This window comes from Neovison vison, chromosome 4 (genome assembly GCF_020171115.1).
Source record: "Neovison vison isolate M4711 chromosome 4, ASM_NN_V1, whole genome shotgun sequence".
Lineage (NCBI taxonomy): Eukaryota > Metazoa > Chordata > Mammalia > Carnivora > Mustelidae > Neogale > Neogale vison.
Window position 1 is genome coordinate 127,920,998 of NC_058094.1, and position 26,402 is coordinate 127,947,399.

Below are 26,402 nucleotides of genomic sequence, written 5' to 3' on the forward strand. Positions count from 1 at the left end.
ATGGTAGGGGTCTAGGGTTGGTTCCTTTGTCTCCTTTTCTGAGACCAGGTCTCCACCTCATGCTCCCGGCTCCTGGCTCCTGCCTGCCTAACCTACCCAGGGAGACTTGGGATGAGCTCCTGCAGTTCTGGTCTATGCCTGGGAGTGGGTGGGCTTTGATACGTACAGATGACATCCACTGTCGCTGAAATGGCGTGACCTTGCAGCATGGCCCTTTGCTCCAGGCTTCCAGACTGCCCCTCAGAGCAAAGAATAGCAGAGATGCCTCTTTCTAGGTCCAGTGCAAACCTGCAGCAGCGCCATCTGAATGTATTTCCCATTCCTGGGTATATGAAGCCAAGGAATAAACATGGTCAGCCAACTCCTGAGATGACTTTCACGGGCTGTGTACTTCGGGAACTAATGTGATAGCATGAGAAAAAGAGAAACACCCTGGAATTAAACACTTCGGGATTTTTTCAGGCAAATGTTTGAAAATATCAATTTTGTAGCTCATTATTGATAAGAAATATCTCCAAATGGTACATAAACCGTAAATGGTCCACAAGCCCTCATCTGAAATCCTGAGACCCACAAAGCCCTTAAAGCACACAAAGATTTATATTCTTTACATATCCTATTTAATGTGACTAATTGTATATATGTATATTTCACTGCTGAAATATTAATGTGGTTTTTTAATCGAGTGCTGTCCCCGACGCTACTGCTATAATGTCTTTTCCTAAAACCCAAAATATTCTGAAATCCAAAATACATCTGACTGCAAAGATTTGAAGTTTGGGATTGTGTGGAATATCCTAGCAAGATAATAGAGTATGTTACTGTATGATTTCTCACCAAACTGCAGTTCTTCTTCTTTATGGCTCTCCTCATCTCTGGGGCCCCCATCTATGGAAACATCCACCTGCGGCTTTGCCTTCAGGAGCCCCTGCCGCCCAGCTACCTCGTGGTATGTGGATTCCCCAAATGTGGTTTGCACACCTGTCAGTGATCCCTATTTGTTCACTTCTTCCCGCTGAGTCTCCAGCAAGAAACTAGGGTACTAGAGCTTGCCCTCCATTTTCCCAGAGCTTCCCTCAACTTTCCTCAGTAGAAAGCACTTTCTCCACACCCAACGAAGAGCAGCCCCCTGCCCTCCACTCTGGCCTTCTCAGAACAATCAAGCGATTGCATCGTGGGGGGCAAAGGGGGGCCAGGCTCTGAGGCAGCACCCCTGAGTCTGCTCAGTCCGCCTCCCTGTCCTTGCAGAGGACACATTCTCCGTAACTGTGCTTCCTGTCGTCAGTACCCAGTGCTCGTGACTCAGCACACCCAGCCCTGATCTGAGAGTTCACCGATCTGACCTGTTCAAGAGTGTCATCTGAAATTTTGAAAAGTCCAGCAGCTCCCGAGCAGGATCTGGGAGAAGCCAGGCTAAGACATGAAAGAGATGTCAGAGCAGAAGAGCAAGCAGAATCTTGTTCACGTGAAGAAAGGCAGTATGGTATGGACTAAAGGGATGAGAGGCAGAAAAGCACTTCAAGACACCAGCATTGCCTCCTGCATCCCTTGGGTTAACCAGGGTGTCCCAGCTCCTGGGCCACTTGTAGGGGAACATGGTGGGCCTCGTGGGTGCCACCACCTCCCTAACACCATGTGATGAACCAGGTGCAAGGGCGTTGTGGCCGGCTGGACAGTCAGTCTTCCATAAAGACTAACGCGTGAGCATGTCTGGCTGTCATCATTTCCCTATGGGTTTTGTTTTGGCCACTCTGCCTTCACTCTGGTCCCTGACATGGATGAGACCCAATTCACAGATGTAAAAAGTCGAAGCCCAGACCCGGTGGTTTGCTGTGGCAACCGCTCCCCTAGGGCCAGGCTGCCCGCTCCACTCGCATCGGGGACAGCCCATCTTTTGGGGCACTTGCCAGAGCTTTCTCAAGTTCTGTTTTAGACTTGACTTACTCACTCCCGTTTTTTGGCCAAGGACAAAATCCGCTTGCCTCAGAATGGAGAATCAGCACAGAGGCCAGGCCTTTTTTCTTCCCAGCACTGTGAAACCAACCGAATCATTTAGAAAGACTCAGTTAGGACAGTTTCTTCACCCTTTCTATCATATCTTTGGAACAATATTAAACATCTTGTAGGCACTTAATAAAGAGTTATTGGCTGTTGATGCCTGATGTTGATTATTTTCAGATTTTCTGGGTCTGTCCCAATTCAACTTCGCAAGTGAACCTCTTCCCCAAAAGCTCTGGAATGTTCACTGCTCAGCCACATCATCACTTGTTCCCTGCCTTCCTTCCACCCTCAGGATAATCAGAAAATAACACCATGCTCTGTATAACTTTTCCTCCCCCAATTACACCACTATAATTTGTTTTCTGATGCTTGGTAGCACAGCGGAAGGGCTGACCACCTAAGCCCTCAATGGTGTTGGAGAATGACTCTGGATACATTTATTTACTTGGCGTCACCTAGCCAGACATGACAAGAAGCATCTGTGAATAGGGAAGTGACACACCAGAATCTCTTAAAAGAAAATGGCATTCAGGTTGAGAGCCTATGAACCAATGAGGAAGAAGCAATGTTAAAATTTCCCAAGTCAGTGTGTATGGTCTGAGACACTTTCTTCTAAATTGGTGAACATTCCAATTTGTTCTCCACTGTATGAATTTATCAATTCCCCTGACAGCATTTTTCACAGAAATAGAATAACACTAAAGTTTGTATGGAACCCCAACAGACCCCAAATAGCCAACGCAATCTTAAAAAAAAAAAAAAAAAAAAAGAACAGAGCTGGAAGTATCACAATCCCAGATTTCAACATATTACTACAAAACTATAATAATGAAAACAGTATGGTACTGGCACCAAAAGAAAGACACATAGACCAGTATAAGAGAACAGAGAAACCAGAAATCAACCCATATCTATACGGTCAACTAATCCATGACAAAGGATACAAAAATATACAATGGGGGAGAAAATAGTCTCCTTAGCAAATCGTGCTGGTGAAACTGCACGGCTACATGCCAGAGAATGGAACTAGGGACGCCCGGGTGGCTCAGTCAACTAAGCATCCAACTGTTGGTTCCAGCTTAGGTCACGATCCCACGGTAGTGAAACTGAGCCCCATGGTGGGCTCCCCAGTCACTGTGGAGTCTGCTTGGGATTCTCTTTTTCCCTGTCCAACTGCCCCCCCCACTCACACTCTCTCTGTCAAATAAATAAATAAAGAATAAATCTTAAAAAAAAAAAAAAACACAAGAATGGAACTAGACCACTTTCTTACACCACACACAAAAATAAGCTAAAAAATGGATTAAAGACCTAAATGTGAGACCTCAAACCATTAAACTCCTAGAAGAAAACAAACAAAAAAATCTCCTTGACATCAGCTATTAAGTTTTTCTAGATATGTCTCATTAGGTAAGGAAAAGAAAAATAAAAATGAACTATTGCAACTACACCAAAATAAAATGCTTTTGCACCAGGGAGGAAATCATCAATGAAACCAGAATGCAACCTACTAAATGGAAAAAGATAATTGCAAATGACATTTGGATAAGGAGTTAGTATCTAAAATATATTTTTAAAAAACTTTAAAACTCAGCATCAAAAAAACAAATAATCTTATTAAAATGGGCAGAGGACCTAAATAGCCATTTCTCCAAAGAAGACATAGAGATGACCAATAGACCCATGAAAAGATTCTCAACATGACTCATCATCAGGGAAATACAAATCAAAACCACAAGGAGGTATCACCTTACACTTCTCACTTCTCAGAATGGCTAGACTCAAAAAGACAAAAAATAACAGGTGTTGGCGAAGATGTGGAGAAAAGGGAGCCCTCTTGCTCCGTTGGTAGGAATGCAAACAGGGTCAGCCACTCTGGAAAACAGTATGGAGTTTCCTCAAGAAGTTAAAAATAGAGCTACCCTATGATCCAGTAATTCCGCCACTGGGTATTTACCCAAAGAAAATGAAAACACTAATTTGGAAAGATATATGCCCCCTTATGTTTACTGAAGCATTATTTACAATAGACAAGATAAGGAAGCAACTCAGTGTTCAACAATAGATGAACAGATGAAGAGGCTATGGTACATATACACAATGGAGTATTACTCGGCCATAAAAAAGAATGAGGTTTGCCCTTTTGTAACAAAATGGATGGATCTAAAGGGTATAATGCTCAGTGAAATAAGTCAGTCATAATATGACAAATACCATATGATTTCACTCATATGTGGAAGCTAAGAAACTAAACAAATGAGCAAAGAAAAAAGAAACAAACACAAAAACAGAGTCTTAAATACAGAGAACAAGCCGGTGGTTACCAGAAGGGAAGTTCCTGGGGGATGGGTGAAAAAGGTGAAGGACATTAAGAGTACACTGACTGTGGGGCGCTTGGGTGGCTCAGTGGGTTAAGCCTCTGCCTTCAGCTCAGGTCATGATCCCAGGATCCTGGGATGGAGCCCTGCATCGGGTTCTCTGCTCAGCAGGGAGCCTGCTTCCCCTTCTCTCTGACTGCCTCTCTGCCTACTTGTGAACTTTTTCTGCCAAATAAATATAACTTTAAAAAAAAAAAAAGAGTACACTGACCGTGATGAGCCCCGAATCAGGTGTAGAATTGTTGAATCGTTATATTGTACACCTGAAACTAATTTAATACTGTACGCTAACTTTTCAATTTAACAAAACAAAGAATATCTCAATTCCCTGTACTTCATAGAATTTAGCTTTTTTCTTTTCACCACGTAGAGCTGGGCATATAGCTACTGACTGATGTGACCAGAATTTTAATCAAACTGATTCAGTTGGATTTCATCAAAGCGATTCAGTTTTTGGTCAAAGTGATTTTAACCAAGTGATTTGTTGGATCCACAAATCACTGAGCCCCTACCACAACAGTGGCTGTTTGCTGACCTGCATATGGCTGTTCTCTCTCAGAAGCTGAGTGTCTCCCGTGTGTGTGCCCCCCTGCTATCCTGGTACAGACTCAAGCCTCCCTCGCCTTACTCACTTCTCTGTGTCCACTGTCCTGGGTCTTAAGACCCAGCCCTTCTAGTCTCCTGGAGGCAGATTGGGTAGAAAAAGGGAAGAAGAAAGCCAGAAGGCAGTGAAAGAAAGGGAAGGGAAACCCCCACGATCTTCCTTTCCTGACCCCCTTTCACTCCAGGGCTGCCCTGGGTAGTGGCCTGGAGGAGATGGGGGAGGGGCAGGAAGACAAAAGGAAAGGGACCCTGGAATCCCATTCTATTCTTCCCCTCCCTCTGCCTGCCCTCACCTCCACCTGAGAGCCTGCCCAGCCCAGCCTGGGACCCTCAGCCGGAGAGTGGACATGGAGGGACTTACAGGGGAGGGATTCTCTGCTTCCCAATCCCCAGCTCCCAGCACAATCTACGAATGACCTTTCAGAACACAGTGCTTTGTAAACAGATACTATGTAAATTCCACCTTACATGGAATTTCCTTGGATGCATGTATTTATATTTCATACTAAGCAAAACCATATTCTGACAATCTATTAAATATAGCTGTTCCAGACTTTTAGTGTAATTATTTATATCTGAAGGCAAGTTCCATCGTTTTAACCCTATTTGTTATTTTAAAAACCAACTGTCTTTACTATCTATATTTCTTCTTCTTTTTTTTTTTTCAAAGATTTTATTTGTTAATCAGATAGAAATCACAAGTAGGCAGAGGGGCAGGCAGAGAGAAGAGGAAGCAGGCTCCCTGCTGAGCAGAGAGCCCGATGCGGGGCTCGATCCCAGGACCTTGGGATCATGACCTAAGCCAAAGGCAGAGGTCACCTACTGAGCCACCCAGGCGCCCCTACTATCTATATTTTTATTTTTATTTTTATAAAATTTTATATTTATATTATATTTATATTTTATATTTTTATAATAACATTTGAATAATCTTTATTAGTGTTGCTATAACAAATGTACAAATTATCGTATATATTTATATACAGTGATCCTCATATGTATGAAATTTACTATAAGAAATTACATATAATTTATTACATACAATATAGATCTTATACGTGTATAATATTTAACATCACCAAAAAAAAACAAAACAAAACAAAACAAAAAGACTGGAAGAAAGTACTTAAATGTTAACCATGGGACTGGAATTATGGGATACTTAAAAATTCCTACGGCTCCCAGATTTCTTCTTATAACACATACTACTTTTATAACTGGAAAAATAAGTGTAATTCTATATTTTAATACGTTAATGCCTGTTATCTACAAAAGCTGGCTAAAACAAGCAAAATAAGGGCAGTTTTAGAGCCAATGCTCCAAATTTGGATTTTCAAAAATCTATTACAATGTTTTAAAGTATGACAGGAATTTAGAAATCGTTAGAGCGGTAGAAGCCTATAATTAAGAGACTCTAGAAAAGTTATCTTCCCAGGGATTATCTGTGGTAGAAACAAACTCTAACTCATTCTTGGGAAAACAAACCCTTGTGCAGATACATATCTCAAGTCATAGAAAGTCCCCTCGGTTGGTGAACTGTTACTTTCTCTGAGGATTTCTTGATCTAATATTTTCATCATTTCTGAAGCATAAATGTGTTTTTAACTCAGACTTCTCTGTAACACTCATATTTCCATCCTGCCTGTTGTGTCTGTTTCCAGCAGAACTGTCTTCGCAGAAGGCGGGAGCGGAAGTGGGCAGGGATTAGGAGAGCCACCCCGCTCTGCCCCAGCAGTGTCATAAGGACCCCAACACTTTGGGTTTGTCACTCAACGGCCCAGAGCTGCCACTTCCTCACCAAGACTGGGTTCCACAGCACTGAGCACCTCGGCATGCGGCCATATGGCTCACGCCTGCTAACACCACTGTCCCCAACATCTAGTGTGGCCGTCCTTCTCTGTCCCTCTCGCTCAGAAGTGAACCAAGTCTGGGGAAACGGGTGCACAGCCCCTGGGGAGCAGACAGTCCTCTCCAGGAACTTTGGGAAGACACTTCAGAGCCCCAAAAAAGAGGAGCAGCAGGGCGTAACAATGTCCTGTGGCACAAGAGACCTGACGGAGGCAGACGACAGAACGGAGAAAGGAAAAAGGCACTGGAGGAACATTTGTTCGTCTCCTGCCCCAAAGCAAGGGACAGCTGAAGGACAAAGTGACAACATTTCCCAAAGCAGTCCCCATGAAGACCTGTGACACACTGTCTGTCCTTGGGGACAACAAGGACAGACAGTGGCCAGCAGGCTCCCTGGTGAAGTGCTCACAGAGGTCACTCAGCCATCTGGCCCAACTCTGCTTCATAACTCAGACAGGAGGGGGCCTGAGGGGCCAGGGGCCATGGTGAGCATCTCCGGTTCAACGGTAGGTGAGCAAGTGGGGCTGCTGCGTCTGGTTCCTCGGACACCTCCCTAAAACGTTGTGACAAGAAAGCTGTTGGTAGGACGCTCCGGGATGTAGGTTGTGTGTATTTTCCCAGGCGTTGGTTGGGCCTAGGAGGAAGAGAAATATGAAACCCACCAGGCTGAGCAGAGCAGGGACATCTCCAATCAGAGGGTTCAGAGGTTACTATTATGTCTACGAAGCAGGACAAACCCTCCGGCGGTTGAGACCATGTAGAGGGATTAGGGGCACATTAGGGCCGGCAAAAGTCAACAATAATCTTTCAAAGGAAAAATAAAGCGCCCATAAACCAAATGTCTGCACTCACATTTCCTGAACATCTAACCAAGATAGTTAATCAGCGGGCCATCTCCCTTCTCCATCTCCTGTCTTCAGGCCCTTCTGACTTTCCTTTTGTTTATTTAAAAACGTCTTGAATAATCTGCATAAGGAGGAGGTTTCTCTGACAGAAACTACAGGGTCAGGAACCTCTCACAGGCTGTGACAGAGACACTGAGGGCAACAGATAACAGAGGTTTCAGCAGAGACCAAAAATTATTTTGGTAGGACAATGATTTCTCAGTTTAGAAGTCTCATGGAGGGGCACCTGGGTGGCTCAGTGGGTTAAGCCTCTGCCTTCAGCTCAGGTCATGATCTCAGGGTCCTGGAATCGAGTCCCACATTGGGGTCCCTGCTCGGCAGGGAGCCTGCTTCCTCCTCTCTCTCTGCCTGCCTCTCTGCCTACTTGTGATCTCTCTGTCAAAAAAATAAATAAATAAAATCTTTAAAAAAAAAAAAAAAGAAGTCTCATGGATTTCTTGGCATGTATGTGACAAACCAGACAGTCTGGGATTTTAGCTTCGTGTCTGATGTCTATTTATTAATATTGTAGATTTCATGGAAATGTATTGCTACTTTAAGATGGGCCCACAGTGTTTCTAAATCCTTAATGGCATCCTGAAATTTCAAGGAACAAAAACGAATAAAACTTACAGAAATGTGCAGGCCTGGTCTAGGGGAGGTGGTAGGCTCCGTCTTTAGAAAGGCTCTTGCTTTATCCTTGTTCTGGCCTCTTTATCTTTATCGCCTGAGCAATTTTGCTTCGTCTTTTTTTTTTTTTTTTTGACTTGGAGCCTTTTTAAGTAGTTTCAGTAATAAAATTGAAAATGCTTTGGAATTATGTTTTCTGTAACAGACTTTGACTTGTTATTTAAATGAGTATGTGTGATGTAACTTTTTGCTTTGAATCCTATAAAACCTTTTTGATTTGCAAAAAAAAAAAAAAAAAAGGGGTGCCTGGGTGGCTCAGTGGGTTAATCCTCTGCCTTCGGCTCAGGTCATGATCTCAGGGTCCTGGGATCAAGCCCCACATCGGGCTCTCTGCTCAACAGGGGGCCTGCTTCCTCCTCTCTGCCTGTGTCTCTGCCTACTTATGATCCCTGTCTGTCAAATAAATAAATAAAATCTTAAAAAAAAAGAGAGAGAGATAAAAGAGAGAGACACAGGGTCTTTAGTTAGCAACGCACAATGGTGAAGTCCTCCAAAAACTATTCTATTTAAATAATGCAAAAACCTAATCTAGAAAGAGAAAAGGTGCATTTCTACAGAAACAAAATAAAGCAGAACATTTTTGTCCTTGTGAAAAAATTGGCCCTTTGCTCTGGGGTGGCTAAAGACAGGTTTTTGGAACTGACATATTAATGTCCAAGATATATGCATATTCACTGGGGGTTGGGAGGGGGAGCAAATTTCTCAGCGATATCAGTAGTATTCCCCTCATTCATAACGATGACGAAGCATTTCGGGGTGGGTATGTAACCAAATGGTTGACAAAGACCTTTCAAGGTCTTATGTTACCTATTTCCGTGAAGCTGCCATTTTTAAGCTTTTGTGATCAGAATAAAAAGTTGGATTTACTCTGAGGTGCTCTACGCTATGGGTACTGGAAGTAGGTTATTTTGATAATCTCATTTCAAAGTACATATTTGCCCATACCAGTGAAACTAGCAGAGAAAAGCTGCCCAATAACCATTTAGGCTACAAAAGGCTTGGCCCTGTGTGGAGGTACAGAGGGGGCAAGATGGCGGGCTCATACCTCTGCTTCCCAGCCCTGCCCTGACTATGGTTCACTCAGCAGGATAGCAGGACAGCCACCGGTGAGGGCAGTGTCAAGCTAGGAAAGGAGCAAAACTGCTTTGCCAACAAGCTTTTGTTAATGAATTCATTAGCCCAGCAGGGGTGGGAGGGAACGTTCACAGTCTGCTCGCCTCTTGCCTGCCTCAGAGAGTCATGGGCTTGTCAGCCTCTGGTCCCGTTCTATGTCCTTCTCCGCACTCTGACCAGATGCCCCTCAGCTAAGCAGGAAAGCTCTGCCCCCTAAGACCAGTTCCTGGGGAAGGCAGCTGGAAGAGGACGATCACACAGAGAAAGAGGGTGAGACCAGGAAAGAATGGGGGGTGGGTGCAGAGAAATGGCGGAAGAGGAAGATGAAGGTGGTGCCTGGAAAATGAGTCTGTCCTTGGGGGGTTGAGGTAAAACAGGAAGGGTCCTAACGGGATATTCCAAGTACTTCTGGGGTTGAAACTCTGAACCCCCTCAATGACTTCTGCCCGCTGTTCCGAAAGCCTGGCGTGCCCCTGAGCCTGGCCCACTGGACCACTCGGGTCACAGAGGCGACAAGTCCCACAAGGACCCAGGAAGGGCACAGGGGCGTGGCACACAGGAAGGGAGAGCAAGGTCCTGGGAGGCCGCCTAGTTGCTGCAGATCTGAAAACACTCTAAGCCCTGGACAGGGCCCGGACCCAGGTGGCCTCAGGGATGGTACTAAGGCAGGAGGAATTATTAACTAGATCGGAGAAGAAATATCCAATGGGGAGAAGCAGTGGGAATGGAGAGTGAGCTCAGACTGTACCACCTCATCCATCTCCCTCATACCTCGGCCTTCCGGACACATCCTCCCAGGATGCATCTGGAGGGGGTTCCCCCATGCCCCACCAAGGAACCATGTAGAGAAAGGAGGACGGCTGATCAGTGCGGGGACTGACAGAAGCCACAGACATTGTCATCCAAACTCAGAGCTAATCATCCGCTGCTGGGCAAGGTCATCCCTGTCACCTACATTTGGGGGTTGAATGTCTCTAGCCCGGCGCGTGAGTTTGGTCCCTCCCAAATTTAAACTTGAATTTTCAATTTCCTTTAGTGAACCCTTTAGCGAGGCTCCGATTTTCAGAACAAATGAATTTATGCCGGAGTCCTTTACAAAACGTAGTGCTTCTACCCTCTAGTTGACTTTGGGCGGCCAGACATCTTCACATTCTTTGGACCATTTTTTAAAACATTGTGACGAGCACCTCCTGCGTGATCAGGTAGAGACTGCTGTCGGAGTGACTCAAAACAGGTGACTGACCTTAATTCTTAAAACGTTAGATTTGGGGCTTGTACTTAGAGAACGTGGGCTTCAGGCTCCACTGGGCAAGTAAGTTGCCTCTCTGAGCCTCAGCTTAGTCATCTGTGAAAAATGGATCAGGGTAACAATTCACCGAGCTTTTGTCTGGAGCAAATGAGACAGAAGAGTGTCTGGCACGATGCCCAGCACGTCCTGTTCGCTTTCCCCCCCTTTCGCATTCCGAGTTTGCTCTGCAAACCTATCCCCCACCCCTATAGGCAGTGCGATAAAAGGCGCGTGCGCATTTTAGAATTACAGGTAGTTTTAAGTTGTTCGGGTCTGTATTAACGCTCAACAACCAGGTAGAGGCCACCTGGCTCGCTGAAATGCGCAGACTGGCCCGTGTCTCAGCAGGCGGTGCAGACTTTCAAAAAGCTCGGCCTCCCTCATCCAGGGAGGGAAGGGTGCGCAGCCCGCCGGCCAGCCCCACCTGCTGGCCTCTTCTGTAACTGCAGGTCATGCCTGCGCTCCTTTCTTAGACACCTTCCCACCTCCGGCTTGGGCCCTTCCGTATGCAAACGCACTGAAACTTCTAGATTTTTCAGTGGTGATGGGACTGGAGGAATGTGCACTTTTACTTACAAAGTGTAGTCACGTGTGCAGCAAGATTTCAAAATATCGAAGGACAGGAGTCTCGCTCAAGGTGACCAATTTGACTGAACCAGCAGCCATGGGCTTCAGGTTTCTCCTACTACTTGCACTTTCAAAAACGGGCCCAAATGTTGAAGCATCTTTGAGCTCTTTGTGTTCAACAATTCTGGTTTGAATGGGATCAGTAAAAGACGCAAGGTGGACGTAACCTTTGTTTCTCTTTTCTGGCTCATATTTTGCTGTCAGTTCTGAGGTTGAAAACTTCCTATTGTTCTATAGTTTTCTGTTTAGGAGTTTGTTAGAAGAAAATATGCTCGAGGGGTGCCTGGGTGGCTCAGTGGGTTAAGCCTCTGCCTTCAGCTCAGGTCATGATCTCAGGGTCCTGGAATCTGTCCCGCATCGGGCTCTCTGCTCAGCAGGGAGCCTGCTTCCCCCTCTCTCTCTGCCTGTCTCTCTGCCTATGTGATCTCTCTCTGTCAAATAAATAAATAAAATATTTTAAAAAAATTAAAAGAAAATATGCTCAATAGGACTTTGTTTCTTCCTGAATGAAAAGTCTCTTCTCCACGTTCCTGGCTTGCCACAGCCCCACTGATGGCTAAGCATAGAACACTCCAGTCACCTAAACCACAGTCTGAATAGATTTGAACCAGGAAAATCAAGAGTGGTGGGGAAAACTATTTTGGGAATTAACTATGTTGGGTTGGTTGTTGTGTGTTTCTATTGATTTCTAGGTATAGAAAAGAGTATTTCCCTTCCTAGGACACATTCCAATACAAGTGCTGATTTTATGGACAGACAATGCCTTCCTTGATTTATCATAGAAAATGCCTTACGAGGTACAAATCTGGTAAATGCATTATTTTCCAGACCTGGTGATCTGATCACTTGTACCAACAGTTAGAGGCCAAGAACGATCTTTATGAAAGCAAGTGGAGAAGAGCTTACATTAACTGGACCAATTGTGATGCAGGCATGATTTTGAAGTGAAAGCAAATTTTTCCTAAAATACTTTATCATTGTCCCCTTTCTATTATCTAATTGTCTTGATCTAAAAATAGGACAAACTCAGCAGAATGGAGGAAACAATCAAATATAGAGCCACATTTCATTCATTGGCCTTAAGGTTATTGTCATTGTTATTTTTCGGTTATGTTAACCTTGGCCACATGAGACCATAAGTCCGCTGCTTACAGAAGAAATGACCACTCCGCCAGCCAATGCTCGATGGATGACTAGGTTACAGAGCCACTGGAAAACAAAGCAGCCACAGAGGGACTCTTTGTCACCTCTCCTGAGGAGACCAAACAACAATCCAGGCACCAGGTGCCAGCTGCATCACTGAGGAGTGTGGTGACAGCTGTCAGAGTCCACTGAGGGAACACCAACCACAGACCTACGTGCGGATTCCATCTCCTGTAAGAACATTCTGCTCCCACACTTGACTCAGAGACACCTGATTGACTTTCCACTTCGAATCTTCTTTCATTTGGATTAACCTATTTTTGTTATTTTCCCTTTTCACTCGAGGACCTTTTACCCTCCACCACTCTGCTTGGCTCCCACCCTATCACCCTTGATAAACATGGCAGTAAGAGCAACCCGTTTCTGGGAGTCAAGCTATAGCCTGCCTCAGTTCTTAGAAATTAAAAAATAAATAGGATCTATTAGCATGTCCCATTTGATTTCCTTCCAGCAGGATTTTCTTCAGGATTGTAACCTTGTCCTACTGTCACACTTTTTTTTTCTTTTGAACCAATGTTCATCATGCAGGAAGAGTAAGTTCCCTTAGTTCAATATGCATTGTGCAAAATTGAGAGAGAGAGGCACAGCAGAAAATGCACCCTCTTAAGGAGGCAGAACTAAACTTACTTTTGGGTCCCCGCTCACACGTTACCCATTTGTTTTGCATTTATAGACGAAGATCACAAGCATCTTCAACAGAAGAAAGGTCAAGAGGGCTCGAATCTCACCAGACGTTGGTATTAATAATGGAGCAAAGAGAATGATGATAAAGTCAGAAAATGACACCAAGAATATAAATACAGTGAGGCGGCTCCCTCCATCAAAAATTGGCCTCCTTGACAAATATTTTCATTTCGTTCGTACTGTTCGTGGTAAAATACGGAACATGGAATCACACGTCACGTGTCAAAATGCTCTGTGGACCATACTGTGATTCACTCTTTTCGTCATACGTGTCTTTGAATAATAAATTGATGCGTCTTAAAATCACAGAATATTTAATAGGAGCTTATTTTCCTCGTGTCACCACTTTGATTCAAAAAAGGGATTTTAGGCCGTTCACAAGTTGAGAGGGACGAATGATCAACAAAGAACTTGAACGAGAAACAGAACGGGAGCTCCTGTTAACTGGATGCCGTGTAGCTCTCCGTGCTTCCGCTAGGTGGCGCCAGTGAGCACGGCTGAGAAGGGGCTGCGTCCTCTTTCCCACCAGGCCTACCAGAGGGCTCGTGTACGGTGGTAGACAGAGATAAACCCAGAATTGGTCGAACAGCTAGCCAGCAGCACACGTGGAAATGAGTGGTCTTGAATCTGGGAAACACTATCGATTTGCAGAACTTGGAGTCTCTGAATTGTTTGCCACCACCATTGAAACTGCCCCCCACATACCGTTACCTGCCCAGAAAGGCCTCATCCTCCCCTCCTCTCTCAATACCCCTGTAAGGCCCGAAGACACCAGATGTACAGAAAAGATCGCACGCCAATGCGCTCCTCCTCACAGAAAAGGATAATAGCTCTCATGAAAACTTGTTAGGGGGCGCCTGGGTGGCTCAGTCGTTAAGCGTCTGCCTTTCGGCTCTGGTCATGATCACAGGGTCCTGGGATGGAGCCCTGCATCAGGCTCCCTGCTCAGCAGGAAGCCTGCTTCTCCCTCTCTCACTACCCCTGTGTTCCCTCTCTCACTGTATCTCTTTCTGTCAAATAAATTAAATCTAAAAAAAAAAAAAAAAAAAAAGACTTATTAGGACCCAGTTTGCTGTGGGGTTATGGAGTGCCAGTCTCAACCCTCACAAGCTCCTCCCCTGGCCATGTCTGAATTATCACTAGACTCACTACCAGGAGTTAAAGAAAGGGGAGTATAGGGGCACCTGGGTGGCTCAGTGGGTTAAGTCTCTGCCTTTGGCTCAGGTCATGATCCCAGGGTCCTGGGATTGAGCCCCACGTTGGGCTCTCTGCTCAGCAGGGAGTCTGCTTCCCCCCCTCTCTCTGCCTGCCTCTCTGCCTACTTGTGATCTCTGTCTGTCAAATAAATAAATCTTTTAAAGAAAGAAAGAAAGAAAGAGGAGTACAGTTGACCCTTGAACATAGCCAGGGTCTAGGGGGACTGGCCACCTGTAAATAGCATAAAAATTAACAGCAATTACATATAAAAGGTATAGGAAGCATGATCCTAAGAACTGATGGTTACTAGGCCCCAGACTCTGTTTAAAATACTGTACCTACAGTATCTTATTTCATTTAAATCCTCATAACAATCCTATAAAATAAATACTCTTCTTATTTTGCAGATAAGGAAACTAAAGCTTGGTGAGGTGAAGTCCTTTGCTCAGGTAAAGGTAAGCTGCAAACTGAAGAAGGAACTCCAGGCCTGTGTGACTCCTAAGGTCTCACCATTGCGTGGTGCTGCCCCCAGTGGGAGGAGCTGGTAATTAGCAAACGAGAATTCTGGCTCTCTTCCTCTTCCTTTCCCAGAACTCCGTTTTCACCTCAGAGATGGGCTGGGCGAACATGATCCCCAAAGCCCTTTTTATTTCCAACATTCTTACTTGCACCAGAGATAGGGAAACATGTTCACGTAGCAATGGATCTTTTTTTTTTTAAAGGTTTTATTTATTTATTTGACAGAGATCACAAGCAGGCAGAGAGAGGAAGGAAAGCAGGCTCCCCGCTAAGCAGAAAGCCGGATGCAGGGCTAGATCCTAGGACTCTATGATCATGACCTGAGCTGAAGGCAGAGGCTTAACCCATTGAGCCACCCAGGCGCCCGCAAATGGATTCTTAAGCATCCTGACTTTCTGACCAAGTTAATGACAATTCATTCCACTTGGATTTATAAATTCCGTATTAAGGCTAATCAGTGTGTTTTGCACATTAGTCCTGAGAATATAATTATTGGGATATACATAAAGCTCCCTGAGGGCCAGAACCAAGACGACCTCATTCACCTTTGTATTCCTGGCATGAAGTACAGTGTCTTTCACACCAGAGGGGCTCCTGAATGACTCATGTATCCTCAGAGATTAATGTGAAATTATTAAGCCTTAAACCACCTCTGTGCTCACTCTTCTTTTCTTTTTTATTTTTTCTTTGAAAAAGAAAAACTGAAAACAATGGAGTTAGAATTGAAATTAAAAATAATTTATTTAGGGCACCTGGGTGGCTCAGTGGGTTAAGGCGTCTGCCTTCCGCTCAGGTCATGATCCCGGGGTCCTGGGATGGAGTCCCACGTCAGTCTCTCTTCTCAGCGGGGAGCCTGCTTCCTCCTCTCTCTCTCTGCCTGCCTCTGCCTGGTTGTGATCTCTGTCTGTCAAATGAATGAATAAAATCTTTAAAAATAATAATAATAGGGACGCCTGGGTGGCTCAGTTGGTTAAGCAGCTGCCTTCGGCTCAGGTCATGATCCCTGTGTCCTGGGATCGAGTCCCACATCGGGCTCCTTGCTCAGCAGGGAGCCTGCTTCTCCCTCTGCCTCTGCCTGCCTTTCTGTCTGCCTGTGCTCGCTCGCTCTCTCTCCCTCTATCCCTGTCAAATAAATAAAATCTTAAAATAATAATAATAATAATAATTTATTTAGTTCACTCTGTGACTGGGTTAGGCCCAGAGAGGACATTTTTGTTGTCACTGATATTGCTGTTGTTAGTAAAATTGTAGCTATTAGCCCTATCTTCATCTTCTAAGGGAGTCCTGCTGGCTGAGAATTCTTTCTTCAGCCACTGCAAAATATCCCAGGATAAGGCCTCAAAAGCTCTGTGCTTTGTCTTCTAAGCCAAAGATTTAGGAACCACGACCCTCCGTCCCCCTTGACCGCTCCCTGTGTGTGCGTGCACGCGCACGCACACACACACACACACACACACACACCCCACTCCAAAACAATTCCACCCTTAATTCATAAATTATGGACAACTATTTTCTTTAGCAGAGATTTTTTGAAGAAACTTTCGTAGGAAAAAAAATTTCATTTTTTTAATGTAAAGAGAGAAAACTATGCAAAATAGATACACACACGTGTGTATACGGACATAACTGGACATAACTGCCTGTGTCTGTATTGTGGGTACATGCTGTGTTTGCTCTATAGTTCACTAGTCTATGTAGTTGTCCACCAAAGGAAAAAAAAAAAAAGGACAGAAATGTTCAATTTGAAATTAATTTTAGTTTGGATCTATATTTAATTTAGATCTATCATTTTGTATGGCTCTTCTGTTTCTATACCTTTATAGTTGGAGGTGCAAAAAAATTTCTTTCCTAAAATGAAATGTTTTGTGGTAAAAGGGTTCATCTCCTGGGCTAATCCTAACATCCAAGCTGGGAAATCTCTCAGAGTGATATCTGCAATTGCTTTCTTCTTAGGATGACCCAAATAATCAGCCAAAACTCTGGAAAGAGAGAAAAGAACAGATCACATCCAAAGAACCTTTCAACATACAATCAAGTGTGATGATAATATCCCTAAAAACTGCCTGGACTTCAGTAATGGAGAAAAAATGGAAGCACAATTCAGTTAGACCCCGTGGAAATGCTCTTAAAATAGTTTTCAGTCGTTTAGGGGCACCTGGGTAGTTCAGTCGGTGAAATAACTGCCTTTGGATCCAATCCTGGGATCGAGCCCCGTGTCGGTCTCCCGGCTCTGTGGAGAGCCTGCTTCTCCCTCTCCTTCTGCCCCTCCCCCCCCCCAGAGTAGTGCTTTCTCTTTTTTTCACTTTCGTTCTATCTCAAATAAATAAAATCTTTTTAAAAAATAGTTTTTAACAGTTTAGCAGAATATAAATTTTAAACATCTATGAGTAGAGCTCATTTATATTGGGCCAATCCTCAAAATTATGTTAAGGGGCATCTAAAATGCTATTTTATTAGTATAATATGGAAGCAAAAAATCAAATTTTGTTGACAGAGCAATAATATAATTGAATAAAAGGAGCTAAAAGAGTGATACTCACTTTATTATTTTGGAAAATATTTTATAGGTTCTGACTTCATATGTAAGTTACATATATATCGAACATATGCACACTGAAATAAAACTGAATAACAGAAAGATGTATAGGGGAATTTTTAAAAAATAATTCTGGGTGGAGAATAATTCTGGGTGGAGAAGGCCTTTCTCAACATGGCACAAAATCCAGAAGTCATAATGAAAAATAAAAACCAACATATTTTATCACATAAAAATCCAACATATCTGTGTAACAAAAAAAACCCACAACATTGAAAGACCAAAAAAAAAAAAAATTAGGAAAAGATATCTGCAATGTATTTAAGGGGAAAAGGTTTGAATCCTCATGATGGATTTTAAATGCCCACAAATTTTACAACAAGCTTTCCATCAAGTGCTGGGCCCTATTTCCTCTCCCACTGAAGTGAGCCGCTGGCACTGTTTTAACCAACAGAGTAGGGTTTCTGGGCTTCACTGGGCCTTAAAGAACCATAGGCTTTCAATTCCTGTTCCTCGTGGAACACTTCCGCTTCCATCCCTAAGTTGCAACATAAAAAGTCCAACTACCCTCATGGAAAGCCATGAGGGTGCGGGACCTGCTGAGCAGGGTCTTCCTGTCATCCCCACCATGTGTCAGCCTTGTGAGCAGAACGTCCACTAGCTAAACACCTGAGTGACCCCAGGCAATGCTATTTGGAATAGAAGAATCACAGAGGCAAGCCCTGCTTGAATTCCTAATCCATAAAATCATGAGATACAATACTGTGTTGATTTTTTTAAAAGATTTTAATTATCTATTGGACAGACAGTAGTAGTAGACACAAGCAGGCAGAGAGGCAGGCGGAGAGAGAGGAAGGGAAGCAGGCTCCCCGCTGAGCAGAGAGCCTGAGGAGGGGCTCAATCCCAGGAACTTGGAATCATGACCTGAGCCGAAGGCAGAGGCTCTAACCCACTGAGCCACCCAGGAGCCCCAACAATACTATGTTGATTATGTTAAGCCACTAAATTGTGGACTACTTTGTTATAGAACTATAGATAACTGGTCTAATCCTTAATTTATGTAAAGATTTTATAAATCAATGAAAAGACTGATAAAATCAATCAATTGAGAAAGAGAAGATATTAACAAGCAATTTATGGCAGAAATACAATGACCATTAAACATATTTAAGAATCCCAGATTCAGGGGCGCCTGGGTGGCTCAGTGGGTTAAGCCGCTGCCTTCGGCTCGGGTCATGATCTCAGGGTCCTGGGATCGAGTCCCGCATCGGGCTCTCTGCTCGGCAGGGAGCCTGCTTCCCTCTCTCTCTCTCTCTGCCTGCCTCTCTGTCTACTTGTGATTTCTCTCTGTCAAATTAATAAATAAAATCTTTAAAAAAAAAAAAAAAGAATCCCAGATTCACTGGTAATCAAATAAATTAAGATTTTTTTTTTTTGACAACTGAAAAAATAAAAGAAGTGCAATTCTGGTAAGGCTATAGGGAGTTAAGCACTGCCATCTATTATTTATGGAAATGGAAATGGCAATATGACAATAGGACGTCCAAGTCTGATGCAGAAACCAGGAGGGAAGAGAGACTAGTAATTTGATTGTATGAAATGCAAAACATCTCCAAGACAAAAAAAGTACCATTAATTCAGGCAAAGTGTATATTTATCAGTGGATTATCAGTATTTATTTCTTGCTCAAATCACCAAAGAATGGAGGTAAGCAGGTAGATGCTGCTCACCATGGTTAAAAAACAAAAATCCACCTGAGTGAATTTAAAGATCGAACTGGCTTTATTCAATGATTCATGATTGTGAAGGATCCCATCTAGCAACAGCAGGGAGCTCTGCTGAGCTGTAGGAAAGGAAAGGTTTTTAAACGTGGGAAGAGGCCCAGCACATTTTGAAAAAGAGGAAAGGGGCCCACCAACTCAGCATCTGCTCCTGGGAAGGAAAATCCCAAGGATAAACCAGACCCTGAGAATGCAGCCTGGGGCAACCAGAAAGTCGGCGGGGCCTTCCAGATGGGCATCGGGCCCTGTAATTGATCAATATATCAATATCAATATATCTCTATATATATGTAGATATTTTATTTGAAAGAGAGAATGAGAGAGAGAGAGAAAGACAACACAAGAAGGGGAGGGTCAGAGGGAGAAGCAGGCTCCCTGCTGAGCAGGAAGCCCGAGGCAGGACTCGATCCCAAGACTCCAGCATCCTGACCTGAGCCGAAGGCAATCCGTTAACCAACTGAGCCATGCAGACGTCCCATATTTGTGCATATATTCTTTTTTTGTTTTTAAGATTTTATTTATTTGACCTAAACCAAAATTTTGCTGCAGCTTTTTAAGGACACTATGTCATGTTTTAGTATCAGAATTATGCTTATATTCCACAAAATGAATTTGAAAACATTCTGGATATGGTGATGATCTGAGATGACCGGCCGAGATGGCACAGATGGGCTCCGGTCCTCCACCAAGGCTCCATGGTCAAGCAGGAGCAAACTCGAGTTCCCCTCTTAGGAAAGGGGCCGGTTGGTAAGGACACTGTGGCTGCTGTGTTGAATACTGTCCACCCCGCTTACGGTGTTGTGCTCCATATTACTTTTTAGAACAAGAGCATTATCTGATATTTAGAAGTAAGCAAAACACTTGGGGTGCCCGGGTGGTTCAGTGGGTTAAAGCCTCTGCCTTCAGCTCAGGTCATGATCTGCCGGTCCTGGGATCGAGCCCCGCATCGGGCTCTCTGCTCAGCGGGGAGCCTGCTTCCTCCTCTCTCTGCCTGCCCCTCTGCCTACTTGTGATCTCTGTCAAATAAATAAAAATAAAATCTTTAAAAAAAAAAAAGTAAGCAAACACTTATCTAATGAAGCTAACTGAACCTAGACATTTTTTGGAAGTCATTACTTAGTAACTTTAACAATTTTTTTCAATGGCTATTGGTTATTTAGGTTTTCTACTTCTTCAAGTCTAATTCCTATTTCATTTGAGTTTTCCAAATTTATCCAAACAGTGTACAGATACAGTATATTTCTCTGCAATAATTTATCTTCTCCCCCGGCTTATCCTTTTTGGCCTTATATGTCTCTCATTTTATGCTTCCTTGGGAACGCCTTGTCTTTCCATATATGATCTGCATTTATTCTCCAAACTCACCCTTCATTGGAAAGCGAGTCAGCTTGGTTTAACTTGTACCATCAGTCACATTTCCTGTTTGACAATTCAAATTATATTGTGCTATTTATTTATCTATTTGACAAAGAGAGAGTGAAAGAGGGAACACAAGCAGGGGAAGTGGGGGAGGGAGAAGGAGGCCTCCCGCCAAGCAGGGAGCTGGATGCAGGGCTTGATCCCAGGACCCTGGAATCGCGACCTAAGCCAAAGGTAGACGCTTAACCAACTGAGCCAACCCAGGCATCCCCTGTACTATTTTTTAATGGCAACAATCAGAGTTGCTTTTTGTTGAGTCCCTTGTAAATGAGATGAGGATTTTTTAACATGCTTTTTCTTTCACCCACCACTTCACCATAGATTTTACATTATACATCTTCACGTTCATAAACCTTTGGACAGGTGGCTCAGTGGGTTAAAGCCTCTGCCTTTGGCTCAGGTCATGATCTCAGGGTCCTGGGATCGAGTCCCACATTGGCATCTCTGCTCAGCAGGGAGCCTGCTTCTCCCTCTCTCTCCGCTTGCCTTTCTGCCTACTTGTATCTCTGTCAAATAAATAAATAAAATCTTTAAAAAAAATAATCTTTTGGACATTCGCTTTGCTTTATAGCCATATGATTCTTTGGACTTGACAGTTTTTAACTGGTATTTAACAACATTCTTTCAATTTTGCTCATTCTTCTTTTTTCTTTTAATATGGAACACTTCACGAATTTGCATGTCATCCTTGCCCAGGGGCCATGCTAACCTTCTCTGTGCCATTCCAATTTTAATATATGTGCTGCCAAAGCAAGCACAACTTTGCTCATTCTTTTATTATTTATTTTTCATCTTTGCAGATATAATTTTGGACAGCTGTGGTAGGTTGATACACGAATGTCGTCGTGTGTATGTGTGTGTGTGTGTGTTCCTAGAGAAGGCACTACTTCTTACTTTATATTCCAGGATCCAGTGCCCCACCACGTGTCCGTATCTGCTGCTTGCATTATTATGTCATTAGGAACTGTAATCACTGAATGTCCAGAAAAGGAAAATGATCATGGGAGAACCACAGCTATGGCCACTTCAGAAATCAGCTTCTTCCAAGAGTGCTGTGGCTGTATACCTTCCGGTTGGCAAATATTCAAGTTCTTCGGTATTAATGCATTGTGGAAAGAAAGGGATAGAAATCTACCTTCTTCCTGCTACTCCCTGAAAGCTCAGCCATTCGTGCTGTGGCTGGCACACAACAGCACTCAATAAAGTAACTACACTTCAGTTACTCAACTCCATTTCAGACTAAGAATTCCTTGGAGCAAAAACCAATTTCTCGTTTTTTTTTTAGACCAAATTTTTAAATGCTCAGTACCAAGCACCTTAGTACCTTAATAGGTACTCAAAAAGGCCTAACCCCAATTTTTAACACTATACAATTTCAGTTGCAATGCAAGTTAAATCCACCTCTCTATTCTAAATCAGAATCCCAATCACAAACTTTTCCCCTAGGAAATGTGTTCCGGGATAGTAATGGAATCGCTCCCAAGAGAAACATTCCCAAGTTTACTTTCGCTTTTCACTGCAGTGTTCATGGACATCCTATAAACAAATTCAACCCCCGCCCCCAACAATGAACACTGGGCCTGGAAACTGAGTTCCCATCTCACAAAAAAGCGAAGATGGCACAAAAGAACGAGGTCAGGCTGTGGCAACGTGTTCTAATACAGGCTCCCACACTTAGCTTGCCTTAATACCTAAGCTCTAAGACTTAATGTCCCAATTTTTAAAATACAGTCAATACGTATCTCCTTTGCTAAGCTACTTTGCTTTGTTGCAAATAAAGCACCTAGGGCCATGTGGACGTAAAAATTTATTTTTAATTACAACTTGTGTCATGCAACAAGCATGGGATCGCCTACCACCATTTCACAAGAGTGAAGTAATGCAGCTGTCACTTGCCACTTGCAAAAGAGAGAGGAAAGGCAGTATTTATAAGTCAAATACTTGCAATATGGGAAGTCTTGGTACTTAAAAGTAAAATTTGAATTCTTCTAAAATGTTTTGGTAATTCTTCTACAATTTCCTCAAATTAGTATTTTGCATGAAATGTCCCCGGTGTACAGTAGTGGGACTTACCTTTCTTTTCACAAAGGTGTATACATCAGTTCATGGGTTTCACCTGCCCAGTATTCACTTTATTTTCTTCTGTATTAATGTACTCTTTGTAAATGCTCGCACCAGAGTATGCCTGACATGCGCAGTCAAGAAGTTTCTTTTCATTCATAATCAAAAACTAATTATAAACTTCCCAGCCTCAACCCACATGAATGATGAACCAATATAACGAAAAACAAGCTTCAGTTTTCTCCAGGTATTTTATGCGAGACGCAGGGTAGCCACATCCCATGAAATGCCACTTGCCACTAGGGGGATGTTGCCCTACTCTATCAAATAAAAGTACTGTCACACAGCTAAAAGCTTTATATAGATGTATTTTCTTGGTTGCTAAAATGTAGGCAGTTTGGCAAATCGCTTGTCTCTTGTGCTTTTTCTACTTTGGGTTATGTATTTTATAGATGAAACACAATCAACTCTACAGGTTAAGAGTGCTAAGTATTATTTTTACTATAGACCTCCTTTTCTTCCTTCCCATTTAAGATGGGAAGACCCAGCCTTTGGTATCAATAACTTATTTCCATGACAATATTTAAAGGGTATCATCAGTGTTCATTGCAGTTGTGTAGTCTTTTGGTAAAGGGGTGGCGAGAGCCTCTTTGCTCTCAGTAAGTGCTCTAGGCTGATGGATAAACACACTAAATTTAACACCCTGGTTGTTGGCAGCTCTGACAAAACCACTATTGGCAGTCATCGTGATGGCTTTTAGAGTGTCTCCTGTCCCAAAAATTGTTAGCGAGCGGCTATTGATTTTTGAACTGGCCACTAGTCTCAAGGCACGCTCAGAAGGCTGGTCAGGCACCACATTAATTTGCTTAATCAACATAGTGGCCCTCTCTCTCTCCCCAGGTCCTCCTAAGGTATCTAGAATAGACTGAAAGTCTTTGACAGCAGAATGACAGGCAAACAACTCCTTGTCCTTCATAAACGCCTCCAGCTGTGGCAAAACCTGCTCCTTCCTCTCTTGCTCTGCTTGTTCCGTAAGCACTTTCTCTTTGAAGACAAAGTGGCAGCCTCCATAGCTGAGGGCAGATACGTATGTGATTAAAGTTGTAATGTCCAGATTCACTCTTTTGCACACATCGACCTTAATTTCTGTTGGAAAGGCAACACTTGCTAGAATATTTTCTCGGTCCACTTGGGTCACCTGCAAAAATTCAGGGCCCTCATCATCTGACTCACTCTCACTGGGCTGGAGCTCTTCTGGGTGATCTAACAGAGAGTTAACGGCTACTATGTCTCCTCTCACAGAAATGCCCATTTCTTTGAGCTTCTCTGCCATGGGGCTAGAGACGCTGTTGTAAAATGCAAAGATGATGTGAGGGTTGCTGTACTGCACTGGCTGCTGGTGACTGGCCTGGAGGAAGTCTTCAGCCTGCTCAATGATACTTTTGTCACCATACTGGCCCCTGCCCAGCCAGATGTTATGAAGAGCTTCAGCCTTTCGGCCAATGGCCTTCACCCACGTATGACCACCATTGGCAACCACATCCACCACAAGGGTCTGCTTTTCTCCCACGGTATCTGTGTAACCAAAGACATGAAGAACACTAACAACTTCTTCCAAGTTTTCTGCTGATTCCACGATGGCTCTTAGGTGTGTTAGGTTAGTGCTCTGCAGATGGGATTCCTTAATTGCTACTTTCCCGGCTTCTACTTTCTGTAAGAATTTTAACTCTGCCTTCAATTTGCTGCACAGCTTTGCGCCACCTTCTATGCCGCCTTTTCTTGATCTAGACAGTGATTCTGCTCTCTTGATCAGTTCCTTGGCGATGGCGATTCGTTCACAGAGCATGGAGTGTGCAGACATGCTGACAGCATTATTCCTTTCCTATGGAAAGAAAAGAAACAAGGCAAATCGAAACAGTCCTAAGAAATTATGGCAATCAATTCTTCACTGAGGATTATACAACTTCAATCTAGCAACAAAGCTTATGGAGGCTGAATCTTCTTCTGCACGGCTGATTTTGGAGTGACTTCCTCCTGTGACAACTAAGGAAAGGATACCTATATTTCCAAACTCTTCTTTTGGTATGTTGGATTCTGACACGCTTTTTTAGACCTTTATTTCTTCAGTCTGAAGGTCACGTTCAGCACGTCCCGGGTCAGGGTAAAATGCAGGAGTTCGGCAAGCTGCTACATAAGGAGCTCCCTGATCAGCAGCTTTACTGTTTGTTTGCTTGGAGAACAATTTTTATAAAAGGCTCGGAAAGTGAGGAGGACGTGATTAAATTAAAATTATCCACACAGACTAGCTGGTTAGCAAATGGTCAAAACCAAAAATGTCTCCCAAAATGACCACTCTAAGCCCTTCTGGCCTTTCCCTCCCTCGCGAGTGGGTCCCCTCTACCCGACTGCCTCGTGCTATCCCACGGGCACACGGTACATCCGCCACGGAATCACGACTGCCTCGTTCCTGCATCTGACGTCAACCCAGTACATTTTAAAAGACGGAAGGGACCCACCAACTGGGCTCCGGCTCCCAGGAAGGAAAAGCCCGAAGATAAACTAGACCCCGAGAGTGCAGCCCGCGGCGACACGGAGGTCGGCGGGGCCTTCCGGGCGGGCATCGGGCCCTGCAGCCGTACCGGGTCCGCCCGCACAGCTCGGCCGGGCCACGCTGACTCGGGCTCAAACAGCCCCCGAAGCCAGCGCTGGGCGTGGAGGGCAGGATGGGGGGCGCGCGGCGGCCCGGAGTCCGCCCCTCCGGCCTCGCCGGCCGGCCAACCCCTCCCGGCCGGGCAAGCGGCGCCCAGCTCCCTCCCTCCGCCTCCCCGGCTCCTCACCGGCTGCGCCAGGACCGCGTGCGCGAGCAGGCAGACACGTGCGCGCGCGAGACCGGGACCCGCCGGGAATGCTCGCCCGGCAGACCCCACCCCACTCCCAGCAGCTGTGGGTGCTCAGCCCGCGCGAGCGCCGCCGCCTCGGGAGCCTCCTGAGTCACGTGGTCCCGCGCCGGGTGACGCCGAGTCCGCGAGTCCCAGGCGGGAGCGTGGCCTCCCGAGCGCGAATGACACTAACGCGGCCGCCATGTTTGTTGAGGGCACCCGGCTTCTCCCACTCTCGCATCGGGAAGAGATCGCGAGTTCCCGGCAACCTCGCCCCGGGGAAGCAGAGGTGGAGCTCTCGGGGCCAGGCAGCACTCCCAGTAGGGCGCCGGCCTCTCGGTCTCGCAGGCTGACCCCGCGCTTAAACCCTTTAGCTCGGTTTGGACTTTTCCGGGGGCAGAAGTCGTGCATTTTGGCGGAGACTATCTCCCGGTTGCGCCCAAGGACTGTATTTCTGCCGTCAAGCTCCAACCCCTTACCAAGTGGCAGGCAGTGGAAGAATTTTCGGCTCATTTTAATACAAGAGAAAACAGCGTGTTCAAAGGTTTCACGCAAGTGTTAAGTGCTAGAGCTAGGACTCTTGATTCCAAGCCAAAGCACTTTCTTCTGCGCGATTCGGAGCTCTCCAGAGAAAAGTGTGATACCAGAGATGTGCTACCTTTCTGGAGGACGTATGCTCCAATGACTTCGG

At 44.5% G+C, this 26,402-nt stretch overlaps 1 protein-coding gene and 1 non-coding gene across 3 annotated transcripts; both read right to left on the reverse strand.

Moving 5' to 3' along the window:
• Window positions 1-21,422: 21,422 nt before the first annotated feature.
• On the reverse strand, window positions 21,423-21,529 carry LOC122905710. Its single transcript, XR_006384403.1, has one exon. It is a non-coding gene; the product is annotated as a U6 spliceosomal RNA (small nuclear RNA).
• Window positions 21,530-22,561: 1,032 nt separating this feature from the next.
• On the reverse strand, window positions 22,562-25,784 carry C4H7orf25 (chromosome 4 C7orf25 homolog). 2 transcript variants are annotated; one of them, XM_044245665.1, is made up of 2 exons: window positions 25,670-25,784; window positions 22,562-24,714 (listed from the first exon to the last, which is right to left on the reverse strand). In XM_044245665.1, the coding sequence occupies exon 2, from the start codon at window positions 24,691-24,693 to the stop codon at window positions 23,416-23,418; it is 1,278 nt and encodes a 425-aa protein (XP_044101600.1). In that variant the 5' UTR covers window positions 24,694-24,714; window positions 25,670-25,784; the 3' UTR covers window positions 22,562-23,415. The 2 variants fall into 2 exon arrangements, with proteins under 2 accessions (XP_044101600.1, XP_044101601.1); XM_044245666.1 differs by lacking the exon at window positions 25,670-25,784 and adding an exon at window positions 25,349-25,386.
• Between the last annotated feature and the right edge of the window lie 618 nt (window positions 25,785-26,402).